At 35.3% G+C, this 18,452-nt stretch overlaps 2 protein-coding genes across 4 annotated transcripts in view; both read left to right on the top strand.

Moving 5' to 3' along the window:
- Positions 1-18,452, top strand: part of Dyrk3 (Dual-specificity tyrosine phosphorylation-regulated kinase 3) — a 39,692-nt gene extending 21,240 nt beyond the window's left edge. For both annotated transcript variants that reach the window (XM_088189140.1, XM_088189141.1), the window contains exons 4-9: positions 15,041-15,197; positions 15,262-15,447; positions 17,574-17,676; positions 17,759-17,876; positions 17,961-18,018; positions 18,089-18,452. In XM_088189140.1, coding sequence (XP_088045266.1) covers positions 15,041-15,197; positions 15,262-15,447; positions 17,574-17,676; positions 17,759-17,876; positions 17,961-18,018; positions 18,089-18,216 — 750 coding nt within the window. In that variant the 3' untranslated portion in view covers positions 18,217-18,452. The remainder of the gene's footprint in view (positions 1-15,040; positions 15,198-15,261; positions 15,448-17,573; positions 17,677-17,758; positions 17,877-17,960; positions 18,019-18,088) is intronic.
- On the top strand, positions 5,810-8,466 carry LOC148232952 (uncharacterized). Of its 2 annotated transcripts, none has more exons than XM_088189142.1 (4): positions 5,810-6,161; positions 6,791-6,944; positions 7,023-7,322; positions 7,394-8,466. In XM_088189142.1, exons 1-4 carry the CDS (start codon positions 6,130-6,132, stop codon positions 7,706-7,708), a joined length of 801 nt encoding a protein of 266 aa, XP_088045268.1. In that variant the 5' UTR covers positions 5,810-6,129; the 3' UTR covers positions 7,709-8,466. The 2 variants fall into 2 exon arrangements, 1 of the variants encoding a protein (XP_088045268.1); XR_015810298.1 differs by having other exon boundaries at positions 5,815-6,161; positions 7,416-8,466.

Genomic DNA, 18,452 nt, shown 5'->3' with positions numbered 1-18,452 from the left:
ATATCAAACATATGTTTATTTTAATGTAATAATGTCAGTATTTCAGTGGCGTGCCGTCATTAGATTAGCAATAAAGTCGTGTCGGCGCCGTTGCAACGGGAACGACACCAACACGATTTTATTGCTTTTGACGTGAATTTTTGACTTCTGAGAAGTGATAATTGTTTTTGCGTCCTTCTATTAACCAAAATTCGGTTTGAATATAATTTAGCCAACGCTCTTATATCAGTAGTGATTTTGAATATACTTTGATAAACACTATTATGAGCAATATGCGAGATGTAACACCTGTCTGTACTTCTTATTTCTCTAATTTCCCCCTGAGAGGATGAGTTGACTTACTTTCTACTTAATACTTGACATAATAAAAGTTTTAAAACTTTCATTAGGTTAGGTTTTGGTTTGAACAGCAAATAGACGTTTCGCAACTGTCAAATTGAATTTCATAGACATTCAAGAGCAGCATATAATTTCACTAGCGCCTATCAGTTAAATTATTTGTTCGTCAATCAGATTACAACGGAAGATTTAAAAAAAATAAATGAATGTAAATGTAAAATTTATCATATATTATTTGCTGACTGAATTTTTTATATATAGCCCCTGTTTTAAAAGTCACGGCACGCCACTGTGGTATTTATATTTTTTACATATCATCCATTTTGGTATATGTATTACTAATGATATTATAGTACTCGCATTTGGTCTATCGTTCTGTGGCATATTGTTGTCTTTCTAACTGGGTGCCTTTTTATTATGCAGATGTAATTTTTGCTTCAAGATTGACCGTGCAATAATGATTTATAAGTCGAAAGAAGGAATGCAACATAACGGTAAATTGACTAAGATCTTGGTTGTCGCGGTTGAATCGTAATGTTTAACAGTTTAGTTTATTTTATTACTTTTTCGCCGAATCTGTAGAGCTAAAAAATTCATAGAAAACTATTTGTATTGAGGATAACTCGATAAATCGGATATAATCATTGTTTATTGTGTGTTACTGACGTGTGTATAATATGGATGTTCATTTTGAAATTATATTTATACGTACTGCAATTTGTCATTGCTTTGTTGTCGAGTCGAACCCACGCGAGTATTTCCGAAAACTTCCTCAACGCGAATTTATTTTCGCGATTAAAAGGATCCAGCGAAAAGAGGTGCGATATGAATAAGGAAGCGTTCGATCTTGCATCATCGCTTATTTTCTGCCGCCGCCGCAGGAAGTCACCAACCCGTCGAGTCGCGAATGCTAACTAAGCGGAGGCGAGGCGCACAGGCGCAGGCACGGGGCGACCCCTCGGGTTCAAACTTGCGCACCACGCGATCAATCAAGAGAGCGGCCAATTAAGGCCGTCTCGAATGCGTTCTGGTTCTGGCGACTCGTACTCGAGAGAGGGTTCCTCGCTCCGAGACGCTGCCTTTTTTGTATCATCTTTTTCTTTCTGCCTTATTTTTTGTCCGGCGTCCGGCAGCGCCGCCGAAACCAGTTTCGGTCATGGTTCGCCGAAGGACTCCGCGGACTCATCGTCTAACGACGACCCGGGGCTCGCGATTGTGCGCGCTCCGGCCGTGAACGCAGAGCAAGCAGCGCACTTTGGAAGTGCAAGAACCCTCGGTGCGTTGAACCGAAAGCTTTCTGAATTAGAATTAGAGTTGTCCGCAAGGCTAACTGACACCCGGCGCGTATGGCAAGTTACCAAAGTAAAAACGAAGAGTCGCACGTAGATAATGCACCAGTGCATGCTGCGGCTCAAAAGTCGCGGTCTGGACAAGAGAACCGAAAGTGAGCGCGTTGCAGATTCACCGTTATTGCAGTGTTCGACAATTTAACATCGACTAAGGATTAAAAAGTAGAACCAACACGTGAAATTGGACCACACAACAATGAAGAAATCACGACTTTATTGTTGGCAATAAATTTGTTTTAGTTATTTATTGCTCACATTGCCTATTGCGTTCCGCGAAAGATCTATTTCGTTGCAACATTTCAGTGCGGACGCTGCTTCAGACCTTTCACTGTAGTTGCAGTGGACGATTGTCTTCTTGACTAACCACCGTGGCCTTGGTCTTCAGTATATTTATAGAGAAACCACCTCCAAGCGTCAACTAAAGTAAATTGAAGATCACGAACATGTTATGCAGTTTGACACAATCGGATGCGCTTTATTTGTATGCGTCACCAATCGCTGCAGATTAAAGATATTCAAGTAAGCCCTTATGTGTTTTTCTATCAGTAAACCAATCAAATGCATCGGGGCGGTACCCCTATCATTATCGATCAATGATCGCATTGGTTCTATCTGTCTCCTTGTGGTTTATCTCGATGATTGACATCATTCTCGAGCCGTGGAAGCCACTCGTCGCCAGCCATTGTGTACGGATCGTTTAGCTCGTCCTCGAGCATCTCGGTCGGTGGTCATAGGGGACACGCGTGTCTTCTTCTTGATCGCTCCTCGCCATCCGCAGTTTTGTTTGTCGGTCGCCTTCACGGCCCGAGAGCTACGAGGACGAAAGTGGCGGCTCTCTCCGCCCGTTATCTCTTGCTGCTGCTCTAAATTAAAACGTTTCTGCTCTATTTTCCCGCCGAGAGTTGCAGAGGTATAGTTAGTTGCGCGGCTGCGCAAACTGTCCGTCCGGCAGTGTATATATATATATACACTTACATCAAATTATAACGGCGCTCGATCACGTGTGTAGAGAGCAAGCACTATCGCAGTTATAGCATAATGTGTGGATGTGTATAACGAATTTAACGGAAACAACGACGGTGGTGTATTGCTAATTAAAAAATGTGTGCCATCTGGTTCGATTTCGTTTCAAATTGCTCTCTCGCCATTGAAACGAACGTGATAGGGTCAATAACGGATTGTGTTGAATTTAGTCTGTTTGAGTATCTAGCGTATGCGATGTATAATATTTTCTGTAATATTCAGCTTAAGCTCTGAAGCTATCAGAGCATATAAACATCATTCAGCTCAGTTGTAGTGTCTAAGATATTTCTTACCAACGAATGGCGACACATATTACACCAAATTCAGCGACTTTCTTCCACTTTTAACTATTCTATTCTGGTAAATGGCAATAGAGGGAATTCCCTATATACATACATATGTATGTATTACGGCGTCCTAACATGATCCACAATGATCTTTCTTAAACTTGCTGAATCGACATTGTGATGACTTGTTTACAAATCATCACAATCTTATACGTTTTTTTTCCGATTCGTTATGACATGTCTATAATAATTGCATCGCGATCGAGTTTTCTCCGTTTCCGCTGCTCGCTCGCTGCTCAGAGAAAATGCTCGTAATTATTATTTATTATATACATATAGAGTTCGTATTTCAATCCAATTAATGTCTTGTTTTTTTCGATTCGCAAGCATCGCTAGCGCGGATCAGATTGAAAATACAATTTATATGCTGAAAAGTCACGTTTACGAGATATACGTCGATTTAATATGACACTGCTAACCCAGTGATGGTCACATTACAAAAGATACGAAACTCACGACACGATAATATTGGATCAAATTATATTGATGATGCTTGAGAAATGAATATGCTAGTAATTTGAATCATATTTGAGCAAACTTGTTTATTGTGTTATCAGCACTGAGTGAGTTTTATAATTGTTTTTCAATCTTTGCAACTGTTAGTTTTAAAAGCAAATTATAACATAAACGACGAATAAAGGAATAACAAAGAATATATGTATTTTTCTCGTGGTCCTAAAGTGCAACTGGACAAAATTTGGAACGCATATCGTTCGTTTATATTGAGGAGAGAAAGTGTGATTTTTTTGTACAAATTAATATACATACACAATATTTAACAAACATATTATTATTAACCCTTTGAATAGTTAGTTAATTTTATTTATTTAATGTTATTTTATATTGCATTTATAGTAAATTAAAGAAAAAAATTAGTGATTCTCAACGTTTTATTGCTTTTTTCTGTTATTAAATTTCGTTAATTTATTTTACATATATTTAATATATTATTCGGCTTTTGTGGATTTTTTTATATCAATTCAGAGACTCTCAATATTTTTTATTTAATTAATATAAAATATTTTTTGTTATGTTCATTTATTTCGTACTCTTATAATTATACCATTAACCGTATGAATGCCGTAAGGACGCCGGTGTCCACTTACGAACAACTACATGAATGTTGCTAAGACGCGGGTGTCCGTTCCTAATTTTGTAATATTTTTTTTGTAAAATTATAAAACATTTTTTTTTCGATAAATTTTTAATACTTACTTGTATAAACTAGATTTTATTTTGTTCCTATAATAAATAAAAGTTCACACATTTTTTTTAAATATGCTTATAAAAAATAAATATATGTCAAAAAATGCTTGGTTTTGGCATACACCGCCTGATTTCGCCTGGCACTGAAAGGATTGAACATTAAAAAAAGGATTGTAGTGCACACCTAAAATATATGAGCACCACCATTGTACATATTTTTTTCCAGTTCCTCGTGGCTATCGCCGAAAACATCCTTGTGTTTGGCAAATTCGTTAATCTTCTCATACACAGAATGAGAAGATTTATTTTTACAATTTATTTTAAGTGTACACCATATTATTTAAAAATACAACGTATTATTTCAAAATACAAACAAATATATTTCATGCTCCTTTAATGTACTAAGTAATAAAAAATCATGTACTTAATAAAAAAATATTATGACTTACAATAAGTGAGAATCGAATCACTAAACCGAATTTTGACCAATAGGAGAGTGCAAAAAACAATTATCACTTCTCAGATGTCAAAAATCCACGTCAAAAGCAATAAAATCGTGTATTTTATTGCTTTTGACGTGAATTTTTACTTCTGAGAAATAATAATTGTTTTTGAGCCCTCTTATTGATCAAAATTTGGTTTGAATGTACTTTGACCAACGCTCTTATATCAGAAGTGGTTTGAATATACTTTGATAAACACTCTTATTTCTATGGAGCAATATGCGAAATGTAACGTATGTCTGTACTTCTTTTTCCGCTAATATTCCCCTGAGAGACGAGTTGGCTTAATTTGTATTTTAGACTTGACCTGTCGCCGAAAACATCCTTGTGTTTGGCAAATTCATCTTCCAGACCCATTGCAATGTACAGTAACTATTGCTTGTTTTTGAAGCAATTTTCGATTTATTTTTACAGTGTACACCATATTATTTAAAAATACAAAAAAAAGTTTTCAATCCCCTTTAACACATTAACTAAATAAAAAAAATCATGTACATAGTAAAAAAACATTATTTCTATGAAAAATACAAATTCAGGTCTTATAATTTATGAAGCTGGATGCTTGTGCAAGAGGAGCGATCGCAAGGGCTGACGTTATAACCGCGACAGAAAAGGATAAGGGACGCAATCGCGATTCACTAGGGCACACTCTAAAGCTCGCAACTGAAAGAGTAACCAAGCATTGTCGGATTGATTTTAAAAAGTGCTTCATTATATTCAAAATCTTCGCGACCATTTTGGGTCTGCATTTAAATGGTCGTTTATAAGTAAAAACATCCCAGATTTCACTCAGGAAAATAGCACTTAAAAGTAGAATATTCCAAATATTTTCATTCCTCGGATAATTGTATCTCGAATTTTTTTATTACGGAAATAGCAGTTTAAAATAAAATACAAAAAATGCCTTCTTGTTATTTATATGAAATAAAAGTAGTCTGAAAATTGATTTATTTTTCATGGGATACGGGTGGGGTGATTAAAATTTTAAGTTTAGTCACTTATAAACTGCCATCACTAGGGGCAGTAGCGAATTGGTGTTGTGCCGTGCGCACATTTCCGATCCGACTACCCGAAAGCCGAGTGTAGTTGTGTGCGTGCGTGCGTACGCGGCTTAGCGACGGTGCTGCCCTCAAGTGTCAATCGAGTGCAACTTGAAACGTCAAATTCGTGTCAACGGTCGTTTACGCGTGGGCGTCATTTGCTTAATAAATAACTACCACGATGGAACATTTTCCTAAATCTTTTAACTACGTCGAGGTTGACACTAAAACTTTTCGATGTGATATAAAGACGAACGAGGAAGCGGAGCGCTGGATAAAATAATACAGTGCGTTATCCAGAACAAGTTGGAATTGTAAGAGTATGAAAAAAAAACCCACAAGATATATTTCACAGTAAGTACTCTAATTAATAATCTTATTTATATATATTTCACAGATATATTTCACAGTAAGTACTCTAATTAATAATAAGTAATCTTAAATAAAAATAGATTAACTAATTGTAAAAGTATGATTGATAGATTAGAATGGTTGAATGTTCAAGAAATATTGAGTATGAATGTTTTAGTATTTATATATAAGTTAGAAAATAATATGTTACCACACTATTTTAATAAGTATTTAATAAGAAATAAAGATGTACATAAATATAATACTAGAAATAGAGAAAATTTAAAAATAATTAAGTATAAGAAAACGAGTACGGCTAGGGGAATTATGTACGGAGGTTTTAATTTATATAATAGTCTTCCAAGAGAAATCCGAAACAGCAAAAATATAACGGGTTTTATAAATGGAATAAAAAAACACCTTCGTACATATAGAAATAAAATATTATAATATTAAGTCTTTATTATTGTATATTTTTTCTTTCTGTTATGTATTTTTTATATATTTTTATATATGTTTACTAAATTTGTTAGATGTAAAGATTAGCTATTAAGCTAAATAAATTAATAAAAAAAATAATAAACTAATAATATAGATAACAGTTCTTATATACACATACATAATTATTGTAGCATTAGGAAAATATGTCATCATTCCCAAACCTTCAAACTTGACCCTTCAAAAAGAACGCATGGAAAATCAAAAAATTTGTATTGCAAAGCTGAAATAGACGTTCTTGTCAAAAAGGTGACTTGTGACACAATGAGGCGAGATAAATATCTGAAGGTAATTTCAATATGTTATTTTCCTTTTGATATATACAAATCATATTTATACATATATGAATTCTGTTCAAATTTTAAGGACGGATATCAAACGATAATACAGTTTATCGGAGACCATAGTCATCCTATAATAAACGCAGAGACATTATCTTGCTTGCCTCCATCTGAACATATCAAAAATAAGTTTTATGACTATTTTGATATGGGATTAAAGGTTGGCGAGGCTATGAGATACCACGAAGCTCATCTGCTATTAAAATATAATAATTGTAGCGTAGAAATGTCAGATGCATCAATTAACCCAAAAATGCGTACTGTTATTTATTTAAGGGAAAAATGGAGAGATTACACTTTAGGTCCACGTAACGACTGTCTCCAAGTAATTTATATTGAAAATGAATACGTTCGCAATGTTGTTTCTATGAATTAATATGTATTTATCAATTGCAGATTTTGAAAGAGAAGATACCAGTATATGAAAAAACAGGACATTTAATTAAATATTATGAATCACCGTTTGCTCTTGTTATTATAACGCCAATGATGAAAAGAGCTCATTCTCTGCCATTGACTAACGATATTGTGTTCATAGACAGCACTTCCTCTTGCGATGCGGAAGGCCATTCAATTACTTTTATTTTAACGGCATGCAGCATTGGAGCTGTTCCTCTAGGCGTTCTAATTACAAAAGGGCAAACACAATCTGAATATCAGGCTGGATTTCAGTTGTTTAATTCTGTTGCAGGTATCACGCCACAACTGTAAACATCAGGCAGTGGTATACAAATATCATGATAACTCAATTCCCAATTCACCTCCTTTAACTGCTCAGGCAAAGCACGAAATTGCATATTTAGCTTTTGGTGAAAAGACTCCGCCAATTGAATTTTTTATACCACTGCCTGATATTTGTGACTCTAAAGTTTCAGTTAGTTGCAGCAGCAGCGTTAATATTGCTCCATGTGACATATCCATTGTTGATGGGGATTTTAAATTAAATGAAGAGAAAGAAATAGTTTCAATTGATAACAACTTAAATGTAGACATGAAAGAAAAATTTGCCGATTTTTTTTAGATCTTAAAAATAATTGTTTTGCATCAATGAAGGGAGTATTTGATCCTGATTTGGCCAAAAAACTTGAGGACGGTTTTAAAGGTGTGTTTAAAAAAGTAACTACTGATCATAAAAATATAATTAAACGTAATTCTGGTGCCAAAATTAAAGTTCAACCAACGGCCATTAGTAGGCGAAGGATAGGTATAACCAGGGGCAACTCGGTTGTAGCTTCTGGTCGCCCAGCACTTTCAAATAAATTAAAAATAAAACGTTTAAAGCGGTTGCATAATTTAAGTCTTAATATTAAGAATAATAAACCTAATGGAAAGTCACATGGAGCAGCACATTAATGTATGTATATATGTAAGCATTTTTTCATTTCGTTTTGTTTTTATATGTCCTGTCATTGATTCTTTCTGATAATTATTGTAGAATCAGCGGATAAAATAAAAAATTGAAAACTGAACGATTCTTTGATTTGTTTCAAACTATCCTTATACTTCATCAATTGATTTCTTCAATGTAGCCAAAAAAATAAGTAGATGCTATAACTATAATTATGGATTACAATGTAAATATTGAAAAAATATTTGTATTAAATTAATAACGAATGAATTGATTCATATACGCCATGAACTAGGGCTTTGGAGTCGGGGTCGTGACATTTTAAGCGGAGTCTTGGGATGGTAGTTTCTCGAAAGCAGCTGCCGTGTCGCCGGATCAGTCCAACGACACAACAGTTTTTATAACTCGGGATCCCAACTAGTTTCACAGGATTGTTACAAAATACACATATAACAATTTAGAAATATATTTCATATGAACATAAGAAAAATGGCTACAAGAAGTAAATATACATAATATAAAATATAGAATAAAATTATATAATACAATTTAAACCTGAGAGATCACTTGGCTAAATCTCCATAATGAGTTCAGTTTTGTCTGACTGTCTTTAGACTGTCTGCGACTTCCTGCGATTAATTGCAACTGGCCATGTATGGAGAGAACATCTCCTTTTATACATTACATTCTTTCTTAATTAAAATATTATTAGTTAATTACTATTTCATTATATAAAGTACATGTAATTACATTTGATTGGTATTTAATGATAACACATACAAAGTTCGTTCACATCAAGTAATTAATAATTTAACAATAGTATCAATAATGTAACAATAAGGGTGGGACATAACACAGCGTTATTTATGTTACTTACTTATAACAATGCTTAGGCGCTTAAAATAAAAAATTAAATAACCATTTTTACTGTGTTGAGTAAATATATTGAAATGGGTCGAAAAAGAGCCGAGGTACTAAACTGTATAGTCTATTTGAGAAACGGATGAAGGTTAATGAAAATATGAACTTCTATTTGAGCAGTTACGATACATTTTGAAATACATTTACTCAGTGGCGATTTTCAAAGGCAAATGTTCGCAAGCATGCAGTTACACGAATTTGACGTTTCAAGTTGCACTCGATTGACACTTGAGGGCAGCACCGTCGCTAAGCCGCGTACGCACGCACGCACACAACTACACTCGGCTTTCGGGTAGTCGGATCGGAAATGTGCATACCGCGCATATACTACATACATATATATATATATTTACGAAATATAAAATACGGCTTGCATCAATCAGATCTTTTCATTTTTTTCCGGAAGAAACTAAAGCACCAGGTTAAGACATTTTCGTCACGTTTTTTCCTTTTCTTTTTACAACCATATTATAACTGCAATTTTCTAAATCCTTCCACCTGAAACGTGCTGAGGCAAATTTTTTCCCCAGGTGTTATACGATTATGCAACGTATAAAAAATAAATCTTGTTTGTTTTCACAGATGTTTAATCGTCTTGTTTTCGCCTGCACGTGTTTTGTCGGCTACCGAAACATTGCCAAGTGAAATTTCTAACGAGTAGTATAAGTAGTAGGTTTTCATATATCATTTCGACCGCTCCCCGAGGGGATGTTCTGTCGAATTTTTATGACCCCGATGCAATGCTTTCTCCGATATGCCGTAGTATATACAATAGTACGTGCACACGTACGTATTACTACGGCACGTAAAGAAAGTAAAAACCGATCCATGCGGACGGTTGGTGCCAAGAGCGCACGCCGCCGCACCACGCGAATTCAAATATTGAATCGACTTGCGGTGGTGCACCCATCGATTTCGGTCGACCTCGTTCCTCCCGTTCGACGACGAAACTCGGCCGAAAGTCGGGAATCGACCAGCGGCGGCGCGTGGCGGAGTAAACGTTTGATCTAAAGTTAGATTTTTAGCGTTTGGAGCAAGTTCAAGTCCAACGCGCGGGGGGATATCCGAGTGGCCGTGTCCGCTATGTGCAGATTCTCAATACGGACGACCGGATTGATTGTTGATTCGTACATCTAAAAAAAACGCGTTGGTTTAATTTATATTATTCAGCTGTTTGAGCTTACTAGCGATTCTATTTTTTATAAGATACAAGGAGTGCTGGTTGTATGTGAAGGAAACTAAGGATTTTGAAAATATCAATGGAGGACACTAAAAATTAAAAGACCATCTCAGAATTTTTATTCAGGGAGGACAATTTGCACCGGAGCTAAAAAAAGGTTATTTCTGAAATAAAAAAAATCAGAGCTGTATGAAATTGCTCTTATAACTCAATCTACAATCTATGTGAGACTGTTTTTTTCGCCTAAAATTTAATCAAAATATTCAGAATCCATTACGCGAGTTCACTCTGTCGCATTAGTTAATCATATGCATATTTTAAATATATAATCTACACGCTTTTATTGCTTAATAAATATGTTAAATGAACCTTTTTAAAACACCTCACGACTGTTTTTTTACGGATAGGCCTGTGTCCGGTCCATATTTTATGAAGTTTCCGGAAACCGGTTGTTAATAATTTGTGAGATTAAGAAACATGAAAGATTTTTTGCGCTGCGTGGTTAAATACATAATCAAATTTTCACGAATAAATACATGATCAAATAAGCATTTAATTAGATAAAATAGTAGTACGCCCTCAATACATTTTGCTAAAATAGTTTCATTGTTTTTTTTTTAATAAAATAATAGTTTGCACGTGTTACGCTTTATTAGGTTTATCGGTTTGTAATTAATAATATTAACCATACAAATTTACGCAAATATTATATACTGTACTGTGCAAATGAAACCTAACACTTCTTTTCTCGCAAACTTATGAGTCTATATTTTCGGTTTTCCGATTGTTATTATATTCTACATAGTAGATTTTATTATATTTTGATATAATATGTTTTACTGCACTTCTGAATACTTTTATACTAATTTTATGTTATTAAAACCTTATTGGTGATAAATATTTTTTTGTTCCCTTACAAAAGATTTCATTAAGAAAAGATCACAGTAAAAACAATCATTGCATAACATTTTACGTATTTCGATAATTATGAAAAATAATATCAATTAAATGGCCGCCTCTGGACCTTTTTGCAGCTGTCGATCCTTTCGGTGTAATTTGGCTATAACTTGGCGAATGTTGGTTTTTAGGTGCTCTATATTTTCGTGTTTGTCGGCGTAGACACTACTCTAGGGCCCTTCGTCCACCGTTTTTTAATCTCACTTCAATTTTGCTTGCACAAAGTACGTAATATTTTTTAGATGCTAAAATGTGGGATAGATGCGATAAATGCAAATCAAACAGCAAAAATTTAAAAAATGTCTACTTATACTGATTCTTCGATGAAGCTTGTGCGAATGGAAGAGAATACTAATTTAAAACCGACAGCATTATTGTTGAATTCCGCCTCCAGTATATCCTTGGTGAAAACGTAACACCTAGGTGACTGATCATCCGATAATGACAGAGGATACTTACTAAAGTGTAACCCAACATTAAAAAAAAACAAGTTAAAGGATATCTTCGGATTTTTTCATTAATCGAACATTTGATGTATTACATTAATTATGAAAAATAATATTAATTAAATGGCCGCCTCTGTACCTTTTACAGCAACCGATCCTTTCAATGTAATTTTCGATGACTCATACATTTTGGCTATAACTTGCTGGATGTTGGTTTTTAGGTGCTCAAATGTTTCGGGTTTGTCGGCGTAGACATGATTTTAGTGTAACTAAAAAAAATCCAACAGCGTTAAATCGCATTATATTGGCGGACAGTTAACGTTACCAAAATGTGATATAATGCGAGCTGGGTAATTTTTATGCAAAACATCTAACGTTGCACCCGATGTGTGGCAAGTGGCGCCGTATCTAGTCTTCCACATCAATATCTTCGATTTCGTGCCAAAAATAATCGGTTATCATGCGTCTATAGCGCTCACCATCGACTGTTACAGTCCGACCTTCATCGTTTACATAAAAGTAAGACCCAATGACGCCGCCTGACCACAATGCGCACGTCATTTTTTGCGCATGTAATGGTCTCTCGTGAATCTCATGAGGGTTTTCGTCGCCCCATATGCGGCAATTTTGCTTATTAACATACCCAGAGAAGTGCTGCATGGAAATGTGCCTCATCAAACTGTTTTTTAAATATCAGCGTTAACTTCCTGCTGCTCTAACCCAATTCGCGTAAATTATTCGCTGTCTCTTGGCTTCTGTAGTTCTGTTTTTTCATACTTTTCGATTAAATATAAAATTGTTTATTTCCGTTGTTGGGAGGATAAAGACCCCTTTCTTATTCGCGCTTTTTACCATATAATTGGAGTTAATAGGATATAAATAAAATTTGCAACGGAACAACTTTGCAACGGCTTTTTTTTCTTTCGGCTGTGTGCACCGCCCCGAAGGATGGTTATTCTTTCACCTTGCTGCGGAATTCTCCCAAAGTTGTATAGCGGTTCTTTACTTATTTTCTTTGTCACTTTTTCTTATCTGCAAGCGGCATTTTTTATTATACAATTTTTCAGGTCGGTATTTTTAATGCAATTGTTCACTTTTATTGAATTTAATTTATCGTCGCCATTTCGTATTGGCTGTAAAATGAGTAAATTTTGCGACATCGTTCTTTGGGGGGTATCTGTTTTGGTGAAATGCATTTTTATAACATAATTTGGGTCTATTATTCATATGCTTGTTTTTGGTTATGTGGCGCTACAAATTAAAAATTAAACATTTGCTATTCTGAGACTGAGAAACAAAAAACGAGAAATAGTCTTGTCTCCGGCTTTGTATATGTAGAACATATTCTTGAATCAGCTGTTGTTTTGTATGTTGTATGGAAGTACCACCGTCAATATAGTATCTTATTTGTGTACCATTATCTATTAGGCGAATTGAAAAATTGATAAATCTGAGTAGATTATTTTTGTATTAGATGTGGTCCGACATTTGTGATTATTTTGTTAAAAAATATATTTAAAATAAATTATGATATCGATAATAGAATCAGATAACCGTTTCCCATTACGCTTACTGCTAAATGTGTCTAGCTCACGTTTTTGTGATGATCACCAAAAAGTTAAGTATCGATTGCGCCGCGCTCGTCTACTCTCGATACTAAATAATTAATCGTGTCACGTAGCCATATGCACGTGTTCGTACGAGCGACACTCTTGATTTATTCGTGTCGTCGATATTCCATCTCTCGGCGGAGATCTCTCGCCGAGATAGGAAAGTCTCGAGCTTTCTAGCGGTAGTCGGCCGGTCCAATCGTCACCCTCTCGGGAGGCGTCGAGATTGCGTTGCGTGGCAACGTGACGTCATGGCATCGCCCGAAAGTACAAACTTGCCCTACTTTCAGCCGGCGCTGGCGCGGTGACGTCACGCCAGACTGCCAGCCAACCACCCGTCCCGATCGTGTACCTACCTATGAGCTCGTCCTCTTGCGAAACGCAGTTCCGTTTCGTGAAGGCGCCACGATTGAAATTTTTGTTATCGCTCAGTCGACTCGAACGCTGAAAAAGCAAACACTTAGCGGTGGCTTTATCATAAGGAGCTTATTATCTTAAACTTGATTGATTATGTCAAAAATTATATAGCAGAACATCGCTTTTATCCGTTAAAATCTATAATAAATGTCGAGAGCATCACTGTTGCAAAAGCAGTTAGAGTTGAAATTAAATACGGCTTTGGACATATAAATAGTATAATAATAATTTGATCAGAAACACCAGTATTTATTTGAATACTTTACTTGGCAATATATGTGCGATCAAGAAATATGCAGTACAAGATGTTTTACACACCAGCAGCCACTGCATTAGCAATTATATTAAATTGTTTAGATTTATAAAAACAATATGGTAAATTATAAATAAATTTTATTGTAATGTCCATGAACACAAAATTACATTGTTGTGTACCCAAGGGTAATTTATTGAGACAAAGAGAATGTCACTTAAAAGCCTGTATCAAAAATGCCATAAAAACATAATTAACACAACAAGGTTTAATTTAAACCCTATTAACATTGGGCAGTTAAATGTGTTTTATAGCTGGACAAAAATTGAGTTTTTAATTATATATCAAGGAAAAGGACAGTGATAGTAAAAACATCAACAATTGTTATAAAAAGCATTAGATGATATTTATATAAATATTTAAAAGATAAGGATAATATTTATTAAGAGTAAATCGTATATAGTTAAAGGAAGCTTCAACAGCATAATATATATTTCAATTACCTTGCTCAGGGTCAATGAAGCAATATGTATGATCAATATTATTATCGTTGAAAGCGGGAAAACGATAATGTTGTGTGTTTAGTTTACACTTCACTGTCAATAAAGACCAAGCTTAATCACTCACATATTTCTCAATGTCAAGCCATTGTTTACTCACATCGGTTGTGAGACAAAGAGGTTTGACTCGTTCTTCTGCCAAATATAAATTCAGGCTATTCGCTACGCACCGATCGGTGTGTAATTACACTCATTAATAATATTTCCTTGTGCATGTATGATAAGTGGCTAATTTCACTTTCGAGCACTTTCCATTTTTAACAACCGTACGATGATGTTTTCGTTAGTGTAATTTGCGTTCGAAGTACTCAAAACAGATTATATAAAATGCGTTTTTTTTTATCTTTTCAGGTGATAGATTTTGGAAGTTCGTGCTTCGAACACGAGCGCGTGTACACTTACATACAATCAAGGTTCTATCGCGCGCCCGAGGTGATCTTGGGCGTCAGATATGGCACTCCCGTAGATATGTGGTCGTTAGGATGTATATTGGCTGAGCTCTATGTTGGTGAGTATCTTCTGTTAGTATTTGGAGTAGTGTTAATTTATTCTAATGGTTTGTTTTATTTCAGGTATACCACTTCTTCCCGGAGAAGACGAAGCGGATCAATTAGCTTGTATTACTGAATTGTTAGGTATGCCGCCTAGAAATTTATTAGAAGTCGGAAGACGGTCGAAAACGTTCATCACCAGCCGTGGCCTTCCTCGCTATTGCACGACGTCTACGATGCCGGACGGTACCACCGAAGTCGGCGGAGGTATGTAATTTCAAATCTAATAGAAGATTTAATATATATTAAAATTGACGAGCTTCACTCCCAAATATTTCCCCGTTCCTCATTAATTAATTTTGTATCCAGGTATTTGCCAAACCAGCACAATAGATATGTCGATGAAATACGTGAAAGTGTTTTTCAATCATTGATTGTTATATAATAATTATACTGGTCGATCATCACTGATTCAGCTTTTTTAGATTTTGCTTCGTTATGTGAACTGTAATAATAGTTTAAAATGAATTAAATGGATGTCACTGATTTACAGACTTTGATTTAAGTATGGTGTTTTACCAGGGACGTCATTTCAGCTTTTTCCAGGAGGGAGGGGGGCAAGAGTTGGCCAGTCAGTTGTCGTTTTTTAATATTTCAATTTCATTAAAATTTATAGTGTTTTCTTAAATGGTATACATTTTTCTGATCAAATTCAGGGGGGGCAAATCCCCCCCCCCCCCCCAATTGCGTCCCTGTAAAGCAATAAAATCGTGCCGTCGCAGTGGAAACACTAGGTTATCTAACGTTCATATTAAGACTTTGTATAACAATATTACAGCTTACAATAATTTAAAATCGAATGAAGCATATCTAAACCAAATTTTGACCAATAGGAGAGTGCAAACAACAATTATCACTTCTCAGAAGTCAAAAATCCACGTAAAAAGCAATAAAATTGGGTATTTTATTGCTTTTGACGTGAATTTTTGACTTCTGAGAAATGATAATTATTTTTGAGCCCTCCTGTTGATCAAAATTCGATTTGAATATACTTTGATCAACGCTCTTATATCAGAAGTGGTTTGAATATGCTTTGATAAACACCCTTATTTCTATGGAGCAATATGCGAGATGTAACGTATGTCTACTTCTTTTTCCGCTAATTTTCCCTTGAAAGTTGAGTTGGCTTGGTTTGTATTTTGGACGTGACCTAATAAACTACAATTAGTTTTAGAACTTTCATTAGGTCAAGTTGAGTTTGGTTAATTTGTATAGGTTAGGTTTGGATTTGAACAGCAAATGTACGTTACGCAACTGTTAAATTGAATTATAGACATGTTAGAGCAGCATATAATTTCACTAGCGCCTATCTACAAGTGAAAATGTATTTGGACTTCACTTGCCAAATATATTATCTTTTCACTGGTAAATATATATATCTACCAGTGAAAATGTATTCCAATATGATTATACTGAAATGACATTTTAAAAAACATTTTTGCGATAGATTTTTCTTGAGAGATAACCCAAGAATTATTTCTGGGTTAGAATCAGGAACGACATTACTGATTTTTCAGGAGAGAGGGGGGGGGGCAAAGTTGGACAGTCAGTGGTCGTTTTTTTATGTTTTAATTTTATTAAATTTCATAGTATTTCATCAAATACATGCATTTTTCTGGCCAAATTCAAGGGGGGGGGGGTGGTAAATGTCCCCACCTGCCTCCCTCCAAATGATGTCCCTGTGTTTCATTACCTATTTGTAAGTGTTGATTGTGTTAATCCTATTGTAATTTTGAAAATCGAACTTCTTTCCTTCCATTGCCTATATGAGCGGTCTGGTGAGATGTTTCCGCCTTGCAGACACTTTGTAAAACTGTTGATCATCACGTATAAAAGCTTAACAGTTTTCCTTCAAAATGCCTTCAACTGCTGTAATAGACTTATTGAGAAGTCTGCTATGGGTTTCGTGCCACAAATATGCATCACCATAAGCAACTTTCATTAATAGATGAATTTTAATGGGTTTCACTCCTTCACAATTCAAAAAAATAATGAAAGAGCACTGTTCCACTTTTAAATTGCAAGTGTAGCGCCCATTTTAAGCTATTAAATTGTATTCGTGTCGCGTGCCTGATTTGTACTGTCAATTTACAAATTATCACACTCACCCTTGTAGAAACATAAGATAAAATTCGTCCTAATATTTAATACTATTATACTAAATTCGAAATGTAATAAGTTTTTGAAACAATTATGTTTTCGAATACCACTAACTGAACTATTTTATTCATTTTTAAATTGAACGATGATTTATGAACACAATATAATATCTATAATTTTAGTAAGATCAATTATTTGTGTGTTGCTTATTTTTATTATATTTACTATTACAGGAATTTCGAGGAAAGGCAAAGTACGCGGTCCACCAGCTTCAAAAGATCTGAAAACCGCTCTCAAAGGATGTCTAGACCCTCATTTTTTAGATTTTATAAAAAGGTTTGCGATCTTGCTATCGATTTTACTAACACCATAAACATATTTCAAATGAAAGCTTTTATTTTCTATTTTATCATTTTAGATGCTTAGTTTGGGATCCTGCGTTTAGGATGACGCCTTCGGCAGCACTTAGGCACTCATGGTTAAGACGGCGCTTACCGAGGCCTCCGGATTCGACGAATAATTTTCCATGTACAATTGTAAGATAATGCCATTGTAATTATTTATATATTGGTAGACTGTGTTTTAATATATAAATATATAAATATATATTTATCTTCAAGGACACCACTCCGCCAGTGACAAATAGACTACAAAGGCTGATGCCGTCCAATCTAATAGGTATGGAATTGTAGATTTTTTTTTAAATTAATTTATTCACTTTTATATATATTTTTATTTATTTTTGCAGTTACAGAACCCAAGAAATGTTCGTTGCCGGCTTGCAGACGTCTGTACACCGCCTTGACGCCGTCGCCGGAAGCTCAAAGGATCGGAAACGGATCGGCGCACGCCGAACCTTCGGTCGCCGGTTCCTAGCGCCCCATGCGCCTCTCCCGTGGCGCCAGCCTTGACGAGAGGCGCCAATGTTCAGATCCGACACGTCCTCCGAACGCGGCGACGTTAGACGAAAAGCATTCTAAAATCGACAAGCATGAAAGCTCCGATAAGAAAAAATCGCACAGCAGCGACAGACGTGAAAAGTCCAAATCGGAAAGGCGCTCGTTTTACGGCGATCAAGCCGCAAAGGCGACGGAGTTCACCGAGAAGAAAAA

This window comes from Plectrocnemia conspersa, unplaced genomic scaffold (assembly GCF_051122295.1).
Source record: "Plectrocnemia conspersa isolate PC_06_02 unplaced genomic scaffold, ASM5112229v1 ptg000008l, whole genome shotgun sequence".
Taxonomy (NCBI): domain Eukaryota; kingdom Metazoa; phylum Arthropoda; class Insecta; order Trichoptera; family Polycentropodidae; genus Plectrocnemia; species Plectrocnemia conspersa.
Note: the sequence above shows the minus strand (reverse complement) of the source record. Positions and strands in the feature narration are given on the sequence as shown.